The 10,967-nt window shown below is 44.3% G+C and overlaps 1 protein-coding gene across 1 annotated transcript in view; it reads left to right on the forward strand.

Annotated features, from left to right (window-relative positions):
• Window positions 1-10,565, forward strand: part of LOC140206260 (calcium-activated chloride channel regulator 1-like) — a 56,656-nt gene extending 46,091 nt beyond the window's left edge. Inside the window, exons 12-14 of the mRNA XM_072274587.1 lie at window positions 4,265-4,432; window positions 7,389-7,616; window positions 10,103-10,565. Of these exons, the coding sequence (XP_072130688.1) occupies window positions 4,265-4,432; window positions 7,389-7,616; window positions 10,103-10,500 (794 nt within the window). The 3' untranslated portion in view covers window positions 10,501-10,565. The remainder of the gene's footprint in view (window positions 1-4,264; window positions 4,433-7,388; window positions 7,617-10,102) is intronic.
• Window positions 10,566-10,967: the final 402 nt, after the last annotated feature.

The raw sequence follows: 10,967 nt of genomic DNA on the forward strand, positions 1-10,967 counted from the left end.
GGTTAGCAGATAGGAAGCAAAAAGTGGGAATAAACGGAACCTTTTCAGAATGGCAGGCAGTGACTAGTGGGGTACCGCAAGGCTCAGTCCTGGGACTCCAGTTGTTTACAATATATATTCATGACTTGGATGAGGGAATTAAATGCAGCATCTTCAAGTTTGCGGATGACACGAAGCTGGGCGGCAGTGTTAGCTGTGAGGAGGATGCTAAGAGGATGCAGGGTGACTTGGATAGGTTAAGTGAGTGGGCAAATTCATGGCAAATGCAATTTAATGTGGATAAATGTGAAGTTATCCACTTTGGTAGCAAAAACAGGAAAACAGGTTATTATCTGAATAGTGGCCGATTAGGAAAAGGGGAGGTGCAACGAGACCTGGGTGTCATTATACACCAGTCATTGAAAGTGGGCATGCAGGTACAGCAGGCGGTGAAAAAGGCGAATGGTATGCTAGCATTTATAGCAAGAGGATTCGAGTACAGGAGCAGGGAGGTACTACTGCAGTTGTACAAGGCCTTAATGAGACCACACCTGGAGTATTGTGTGCAGTTTTGGTCCCCTAATCTGAGGAAAGACATCCTTGCCATAGAGGGAGTACAAAGAAGGTTCACCAGATTGATTCCTGGGATGGCAGGACTTTCATATGATGAAAGATTGGATGAACTAGGCTTATACTCGTTGGAGTTTAGAAGATTGAGGGGGGATCTGATTGAAATGTATAAAATCCTAAAGGGATTGGACAGGCTAGATGCAGGAAGATTGTTCCCAATGTTAGGGAAGTCCAGAACGAGGGGTCACAGTTTGAGGATAAAGGGGAAGCCTTTTAGGACCGAGATGAGGAAAAACTTCTTCACACAGAGAGTAGTGAATCTGTGGAATTCTCTGCCACAGGAAGCAGTTGAGGCCAGTCCATTGGCTATATTTAAGAGCAAGTTAGATATGGCCCTTGTGGCTAAAGGGATCAGAGGGTATGGAGGGAAGGCTGGTACAGGGTTCTGAGTTGGATGATCAGCCATGATCATACTGAATGGCGGTGCAGGCTCGAAGAGCCGAATGGCCTACTCCTGCACCTATTTTCTATGTTTCTATGTTTTCTATAAGGTGTTGTTCCTCCAACCTAACTGTGGCCTTGTCGCGAGTGGAGGAGGCCATGGCTGGACGTATCAGAATGGGAATAGGAAGTGGAATTAAAATGGGTGGCCACTGGGAGATCCCGCTTGTTCTAGCGGATGGAGCGTAGAAGTTCGGTGAAGCAGTCTCCCAATCTGCATCAGGACTTACTGTTATACAAGAGACCACACCTGGAGCACCGAACACAGAATATGACCCAAACATACTCACAGGTGAAGGGTTGCCTCACCTGGAAGGACTGTTTGGAGCCCTGAATGGTAGTGAGGGAGGAGGTGCAGGGGCAGGTGAAGCACTTCTTCCACTTGCAAGGAAAAGTGCCAGGAGGGAGATCAGTGGGGAGGGACGAATGGACAAGGGAGTCGCATAGGGAGCGATCCCTGCGGAAGGCAGAAAGTGGTGGGGAGGGAAAGATGTGATTGCTGGTGGAAACCGGTTCGAGGTGGCGGAAGTTTCAGAGAATTATGTTCCAGATGCGGAGGCTGGTGGGGTGGTAGGTGAGGACGAGAGGAGCCCTATCCCTGGTAGCGTGGCAGGAGGATGGAGTAAGGGCAGTTGTGTGTGAAGTGGAAGAGATGCGGTTGAGGGCAGTGTTGATGGTGGAGGAAGGGAAGCCCCTTTCTTTGAGAAAGGAGGACATCTCCTTCATTCTAGAATGAAAAACCTCACCCTGAGCAGATGCGGCTGAGATGGAAGATTTGGGAGAAGGGAATGGTGTATTTACAGGTAGCAGGGTGGGACAAGGTATAGTCCAGGTAGCTGCGAGAGTCCGTTGCTTTATAATAGACATCAGTGGATAAGCTGTCTCCACAGACAGTGAGATCAAGAAAGAGAAGGGAAGTGTCAGAAATGGACCAGGTGAATTTGAGGGCCGGGTGGAAGTTGGAGGCAAAGTAAATGAAATCAATGAGTTCAGCACGGGTGCGGGAAGCAGCACCAATGCAGTCATAGATATAGGATAGGAAAAGTGCAGGACGGTCACCAGTGTAGGCTTGGAACATAGACTGTTCCACGTGGCTGACAGGCAGGAAGGCATAGCTGGGACCCATGTGAGTGCCCATGGCTACCCCTTTTGTTTGAAGGAAGTCGGAAGACCCAAAGAAGAAATTATTTAGAGTGAGGACAATTTCCGCTAGACGGAGGAGAGTGGTGGTGGAGGGGAACTGGTTGGGTCTGCTGGTGTCCAGAAAGAAACAGAGAATTTTGAGGCCATCCTGGTGGGGGATGAAGCTGCATAAGGGGTGGATGTCCAGAATGAAAATAAGATAATGGGGGCCAGGGAACCTGAAATCCTTGAAAAGATCAAGAGTGTGTGAGGTGTCACAGTTATAGGTAGGAAGGGACTGACCCAGAGGGGATAAAACAGAGGTGAGGTATGAAGATATGTGTTCAGTGGGGTAGAAACAAGCTGAAACAATGGGTCTAGCTGGAGAAGCAGGTTTGTGGATTTTGGGTAGGAGGTAGAAAAAGGAGGTGCAGGGTGCAGGAACTAGAGGTTGGTGGCAGTGGATGGGAGATCCCCAGAGTCAATAAAGTTGGTGATGGTGCGGGAGGCAATGGCCTGGTCTTCCTTAGTGGGGTCCTGTTTGAGGTATAAGTAAGAGGAGGTGTCTGAGAGTTGCCGCTGGGCCTCAGCAATGTAGAGGTCAATCTGCCAGACTACTACAGCACCCTCTTTATATGCCGGTTTGATGGTGACGTTAGGATTATTATGGAGAGCAAAGTGTTCGGAGGGAGTGAGGTTGGAGTAGGACAGAAGAGTGTTAAAGTCTAGACAATTAATGTCCTGTCAGCAGTTGGCAATGAAAAGATCCAGAGCAGGCAGAAGACCAGGGTGGGCTGTCCAGGAAGAGGAGGGAGGTTGGAGATGGGAGAAGGGGACATTAGTGCGAGGCGGGGAATCTTTGCCAAAGAAATAGGCTGGGAAACAGAGGTGGTGAAGAAGAGCTCAGCGTCCTGGCAGGCACGGAGCTCACTGAGGTGTGGGCGCAGGGGGACAAAAGTGAGGCCCTTACTGAGGACAAAACGTTTTGTCTCAGAGAGGGGAAGGTCGGAGGGGACGGTGAAAACCCGGCATGGATGAGGGCTGGGACCGGAGGTGAAGGTGGTTGAGGAGAAGGTGTCTGAGGAGAAGGGAGGTTTAGAATGTTCAGGGATGGTGGGGTGAAAGGAAGATGGAGTCTCCGAGGACCCAGGAGATGACAGTGGGACCTGAGAGAGACAGGATTGAGGAGTGGTGGTGAGGGAATGGGAAACAGGGACTCTAGCAGCAGCACGTGAAGACCTGGCCTAGAAGGAATTGAACCCGGTTCACAAGTACTGTAAAGCATTGTGCTAACCATGATGCTACTGTGCCTTGCTGAGTTTTGCCACATTCCTCCTGCGCATTAACTATATGTGCAAATGTACCAAAGTTTTAAAATTTTACAAACCAAGTTTTGGTAGATGTGACTCATTTATCTTGAAATCACTATCGACATGCATCTATGTCCTGCGATATTCTCCAATACATGAAGTGCCTAGATGACAGAGGAAATGCAAATGATTTAGTCACAGCAAAGTCACAACCTTGACTATCACCATACTCTGGTCTTTTCAACATTTGATGAAATGTAACTATAAGAAAAAGGACCAAGAGTAATTCATGTGACCCCTTGAATCTGCTCCCCAAATCAACCAAAATTATTTTGTTTAATAACATCAAGCATCATGAAGCTGCTGTTGAACTCCCTGGGTTCCTCCAGCAGTCTTTTTAGCAGTTATCTGTGAACATACTCTAAATGTAAGGAGTTGGATTTGCTCTTGTGTTAAGCTTCTGTTTTTATGCATCAGTAGAAGGCAGAATGAATGGGGTACCTTTTACGTGGGCTGCCAAGTCTTTTCTTAAGGGATGTTGGCATCAAAGGCTGAGCCAGCATTTAAAGGCCCATTCCTAATTGGTCTTGAGAAGGTGGTGTTGAGTTGCCTTTTTGAATCACCACAGTTCTGGAAATGAGTGTACACCCGCAATACTGTGAATTGAATTTAGTGAGGGTATCGAAATAGGTTACACTTATCGAAATAGCCCCAATGTTAGTCCAATATTGCAATTCTTTACTCTTCTCAACCAGAAACCATGTACTTTTCCTTGCCTTCAGGTGCCGATATTGTCAGGAACGATGGGATTTATTCTAAGTATTTCTTTAGCTTTAATGGAACTGGAAGATACAGTGTTAAAGTGCGTGTACAAGGAACTGCAGGTACTACAAGGATAACAATAAAAAAGGAGGGACTGCTCATGCCAATACCAGGATATACAGAAAATGGTAATAAATATTTGGCAACGACAAGTCAAAATTGCTAATTTCACAGTGAAACTTTGAGTAGTACATTAGCTATATTAATTCAATCCTTACAATGTATATAAATTTCTAGGAAAATAATAGTATTTGCATGTGTGTAGGGGTTAGGGACCCAGGGCTAGGATTGTCCTGATGCACATACTGATATAAATATGAAGCTGTTCTGTGTCTGTAATGACAATTGTTTCATTTAATATATTGTCTAAACTGAACTGAGTGGAAATTTCTTCTCATAGAAGGAATAATAAAACAGAAGGAGTAGAAATTTATATTTCGTTACTAGGGCTAATCAGAGTTTGGGTATCAATAGACAATGTATTCTTCTCTCAATATTTGATCCCATTGATATTGATATTCCAAAACTTGTTTGTTGCTGCAACGACTGACAAATATCTTCCCTGGTTTTTTTATGGTGTATAAGTCTACGACTCTCCCAAGGAGGGCATAAACTTATAATTTGGACTGTGCATACTAGGATGATAAAACTTACTTCACTTAGTTCCTAAAGGGACTCAAGTTGTTTTCTTAAGGTTTCATTAAATAGAAAAGATACAGAAGGAAAAGACTGGTAAAGACAAATGTAGGTCCCCTGCAGACAGAAACAGGTGAATTGATTATGGGGAGCAAGGACATGGCAGACCAATTGAATAATTACTTTGGTTCTGTCTTCACTAAGGAGGACATAAATAATCTTCCAGAAATAGTAGGGGACAGAGGGTCCAGTGAGATGGAGGAACTGAGCAAAATACATGTTAGTAGGGAAGTGGTGTTAGGTAAATTGAAGGGATTGAAGGCAGATAAATCCCCAGGGCCAGATGGTCTGCATCCCAGGGTGCTTAAGGAAGTAGCCCAAGAAATAGTGGATGCATTAGTGATAATTTTTCAAAACTCGTTAGATTCTGGACTAGTTCCTGAGGATTGGAGGGTGGCTAATGTAACTCCACTTTTTAAAAAAGGAGGGAGAGAGAAACCGGGGAATTATAGACCGGTTAGCCTTACGTTGGTGGTGGGGAAACTGCTGGAGTCAGTTATCAAGGATGTGATAACAGCACATTTAGAAAGCGGTGAAATGATCGGACAAAGTCAGCATGGATTTGTGAAAGGAAAATCATGTCTGACGAATCTCATAGAATTTTTTGAGGATGTAACTAGTAGAGTGGATAGGGGAGAACCAGTGGATGTGGTATATTTGGATTTTCAGAAGGCTTTTGACAAGGTCCCACAAAGGAGATTAGTGTGCAAACTTAAAGCACATGGTATTGGGGGTAAGGTATTGGTGTGGGTGGAGAGTTGGTTAGCAGACAGGAAGCAAAGAGTGGGAATAAACGGGACCTTTTCAGAATGGCAGGCGGTGACTAGTGGGGTACCACAAGGCTCAGTGCTGGGACCTCAGTTGTTTACAATATATATTAATGACTTGGATGAGGGAATTAAATGCAGCATCTCCAAGTTTGCGGATGACACGAAGCTGGGTGGCAGTGTTAGCTGTGAGGAGGATGCTAAGAGGATGCAGGGTGACTTGAATAGGTTGAGTGAGTGGGCAAATTCATGGCAGATGCAATTTAATGTGGATAAATGTGAAGTTATCCACTTTGGTGGCAAAAATAGGAAAACAGATTATTATCTGAATGGTGGCCGATTAGGAAAAGGGGAGGTGCAACGAGACCTGGGTGTCATTATACACCAGTCATTGAAAGTGGGCATGCAGGTACAGCAGGTGGTGAAAAAGGCGAATGGTATGCTGGCATTTATAGCGAGAGGATTCGAGTACAGAAGCAGGGAGGTACTACTGCAGTTGTACAAGGCCTTGGTGAGACCACACCTGGAGTATTGTGTGCAGTTTTGGTCCCCTAATCTGAGGAAAGACATCCTTGCCATAGAGGGAGTACAAAGAAGGTTCACCAGATTGATTCCTGGGATGGCAGGACTTTCATATGAAGAAAGACTGGATGAACTGTGCTTGTACTCGTTGGAATTTAGAAGATTGAGGGGGGATCTGATTGAAACATATAATAAAGGGATTGGACAGGCTAGATGCAGGAAGATTGTTCCCGATGTTGGGGAAGTCCAGAACGAGGGGCCAGAGTTTGAGGATAAAGGGGAAGCCTTTTAGGACCGAGATTAGGAAAAACTTCTTCACACAGAGAGTGGTGAATCTGTGGAATTCTTTGCCACAGGAAACAGTTGAGGCCAGTTCATTGGCTATATTTAAGAGGGAGTTAGAAATGGCCCTTGTGGCTACGGGGGTCAGGGGGTATGGAGGGAAGGCTGGGGCGGGGTTCTGAGTTGGATGATCAGCCATGATCATAATGAGTGGCGGTGCAGGCTCGAAGGGCCGAATGGCCTACTCCTGCACCTATTTTCTATGTTTCTATGTTTCTATGTTTCTATGAATATAATCAGATTCTGTGAGTATGGGATTACTAAATCTGCCATCTCCTTTACTCTAATGCAAAATGCTTTTAACCCTTCTATTCTTAGACTACCATGTGGACTCCTTTTGCAGAATAGTCATAGTCATAGTCATACTTTATTGATCCCGGCAGAAATTGGAAGAAGACATCTTTTCTGACTTCTCATCAATCTGTCTATCCAGATTTGTTATTATACAATATGAGAAAGTGCCAGCCAGCTTAAGATTCATAATACATGTACAACTATTCATAGGGAGACTTTTTAAAAAAGATATATAAACTACCAGCTATTTGGAAGCATCATTTCTCCATCATACGGCAATGATGGAGAAATCAGTAAAATTGCAAATACATACAATAGCATGGTCACCAGATTTGATTAAGTGGCAATTGCTCAATCAGCTGCAGTTTGGGCAGGAATTGCCTTGTCATTTTTAATGAAGAGGAGGTCGTTAAGCATGCACTGTTAGGATTGAAGTGGTATGTTTTCTTTTCTTTCCATTTAGGAAATATTGAGGCAATTCCACAACAGCCTCAGGCTAATGAAACACATGTTAATACCACATCAGGAGACTTCAACAGGGTTCAAGCAGGAGGAACAACTTCACTTCCCTCAGATCCCCCTCCTGTTGATTTTCCACCATGTAAAATCACAGACCTTCGAGCAACAATAGTTAAAGATGAAATTAAGCTGGAATGGACAGCACCAGGAGGTGACTATGATCAAGGTTCAGGTAATTGTTGCTTGGCTTAAGATACTTTAAAGGAAAGTATCTGTTGTGAAGTAAATTAAAGAAGCTATAGTCATACAATGAAGAAATAAGCTTTTTGACCCACAATGTTTACACTGACCTTCAAGCACTAGTTTACACTAATCCTATTTTACTCTTACCACATTCCCATCAACTCCCCCACCCGAGCACACCACTCCCCAGATTTTGCCAGTCATCTACAAACTAGGAGCATTTTATGGTACTAAATAATCATCCCCAACTTGCAGATCTTTGGAATTTGGAAGAAAATGAGCACCAAGAGGAAATGTTGCAGAGACAACGTGCAAACTCCTCAGAGAGCACTGCTGCTCATAATTGAACCTGAATGGCTGTAGCAGATCTTTTAGCTGTGTCACAGTGTTGATCTTCAGTCAATGTTTTGCTAGTTTTGAAGCTGGAACCTTTAATTGTCTCTAACCTACTAGGAAATCAATGCTCTATCCTTTATACCACAGTTAATAAATTCTGATGGCAAATAGCACCAAGCCTCTTACACAGTCACAAACACCTCCTGCCATACTTAAAACACATTTGTCAGATACTCACACGCATCCTACAGACCATCTAATTCAACCACACATATTAGAATAATCCTATAAATTTGAAGTGAAAATCCAATTTTGAGTGTTGTTCATGTAAACAATAAGAGAGTATTTATTCACCTTTAAAAAACTGGTCCTGATTTATTGTTCTCTATTTATTGTTGTCTCATGTCGCAAGATACAGTGAAAAGTTTGTCCTACGTGCTACTCACACAGATTAAAGTCATTACACAGTGCTTTGAGGTAGAACAAGATAAAACCATGATCTTTTGCATGATGGGTGAGTGAGATGAGCGAATATCAAGGGTGGGTGCGGTCTTTGTTTATGCTGGCTGCTTTACTGAGGCAGAGAGTGTCATGGTCCGGTCTGTGAAGTCCACATTCCAGTTCACAGTCCGGTCCGTCGATTCCTTATTCCAGGTTTTCCTGTTTTCCTTTGTTCCACTGGGTGCCTTAATTGAGGCACCTGATTCTCGTTTCGGGCTGGCACATAAATACCTCTCAAACCAAGGATTCCCTGCTGGACTGTTCCCTTCCCTTTCCTTCTGAAGCCTTGCCTGCATCCCCGTTAAGTTCAACTGCCAGAGTGAGACTGGAGCCTTGCCACACCAAGATAAGGAACTATCTATCGTTGAGTTTGGAACTGTCTCTTTGTGTCCCCGTGTTTAGTGTCCGTATCAAAGAAGAGTCCCGGCCCTAGGTCCTGTTCCCAAGGAGGGGTCCCGGCTCTGTGTTCTGTGTTCCAAGTATCAGCCGCTGTGTTCCTGTCCAGGAGCCCCTCATCCAGTCCAAGTATCCTCGGCAGTTTACCTCGGCAAGTGTCCTCAGCAGTCATCCATGCCCTGCGTCCTAGAAAGGGTCCTGGCCCCGTACCCAAGAGCCGAGCCAAACCTAGTCCAAGAGCTACGTCCTGCCCTGGAGTACCTCGTCCAGTCCACGTCCAAGGCTCTAAGTGTCCAGTTCAAGTTCAAGGCTCTGCATTCCTGTGTTCCAAGACCGTCCAGGCACCGTGTTCCAGCCCGGTCCAAATCTGAGCTTCGTGTCCTCATCTAGTTTCAGTGCCTTGCCCAGCCCAGGAGTTCCTCGCCCAGCCCGGTGCTGGGGTACCTTGACCTGTCCTGTAGCCATGTCCTCTCCTTGCCAAGATCCTAGTCTTGAGTCCTAGCCTAGACCCGGGTTCCATTTCTGAGTCAAAACCCAGGTTCTGAGTCCCAAACAAGACCCAGGTTCCGGGTCCTTGTCCAGGCTCTGGTTCCGGAGTTCCATGTTCCTTGTCCAGGCTTCTTGTTCCTAGTTCCCGTGTTTCTAGTCCAAGCCCTAGCCCAGGCCCTGAATCCTAGTCTCGTCCAGGGCCTATGTCAATGTCCAGTGTCATTTCTTCCTTACTCACCTTGGTATCTCGATAAACCTAGTTCTGTTCCTTGTACGTCAGTGTCTGTGTCTTGCATTTGGGTCCGCACCCAATGCACACCTTATGACAGAGAGAAGTATAGACAGAGTCCATGGAGGGGAGATTGGTTTCCATGATGTGCTGAGTTGTGTCTTCTACAAGTTTCTGAAGTTTCTTGCAGTCATGTGCAAAGCGATTACCATACCAAAGTAACACACAGAAAAAATGCTGAAGAACTCAACAGGTCAGGCAGCATCTATGGAATATCAATGTTTCAGGCCAAGATGCTTCATCTCACAGACACCCAGGAATAATATCAAGCCTTTATTCTTCAAGGTGGAATTATTTCTATGGTGCATTGATTAAAAATTAGTAAGGGTCATAAGGATATGCCAAATTTCTTCTTTACCCTTGTGGCTTTGGCTGTTTTTCATAATACTAAGGAAATTGTACGCCTTTTCCAATTGTACACAAAGACAAACATTTACATCCAGTTTTTTGATTTCCTTTTTTAGCATCTCGCTACGAGCTGAGAATGAGTGATAATCTGCTACAGCTAAGGGACGATTTCCCCAAAGCTCCATTAATTAATTTGACCGACATGCATCCACAACCATACGGCTCCAAGGAAACAGTATTTTTTCCTGAGAAACCAAGTTTGCAAAATGGTGCAACTGTTTATTTTGCTGTGCGTGCATATGACAAAAGCAATCATGCGTCAGAACTGTCAAACATTGCCAGGGTAACTTTCTTTGTGCTTTTGGTCGAGCCCTTGGTTGACCTGAATGATAATTATGTATCACCAAAAGCCTGGATTGCTGCAGTTGTCATAGGTATTGTGGGTTTGGTTGCAGGGATAACTATTTTTATTATGTATGCAAAAAGAACAAAGAAAATTTCTGCAGCTGCATAGTGCTTTCAAAGCCACATTAAACAGACAGCTTGCTACTAAAGAGACTGATGATCAAAACCCTTTATTTGGTTGTAGATTAAATCATAGAGAATGGGTTGGATTTGAGGAAAATAAACACTTTTGATATTTTTCCAGCATTTGCTCATCCCTCATCCCAAAGTTACAACAATTGGAAGAATTCCTGTGTAAATTTACCCACTGTTTATTTTTTATAGTCCTGGCTATAAACTGACAGTTGGTTATACACCAGGATGTGTGAGCACAGCTATTTCACCAAAACAGCACAAGAAATTCTGCCAATTCATGTAAATTTAGAATGGGGATGAGAAAGTTATCAAAGTATTGAAGAATTCTCTTTGTCTTATTTTCTTCATTTCCAAAACCCATTGTCATTTTTGAGTAAATTCGTGTGGTTTTTAAAGGTGTGGAATCAGTAACAACAGCTAATGTTTAGGCTGCTTAATTTG

This window comes from Mobula birostris, chromosome 12 (assembly GCF_030028105.1).
Source record: "Mobula birostris isolate sMobBir1 chromosome 12, sMobBir1.hap1, whole genome shotgun sequence".
Lineage (NCBI taxonomy): Eukaryota > Metazoa > Chordata > Chondrichthyes > Myliobatiformes > Myliobatidae > Mobula > Mobula birostris.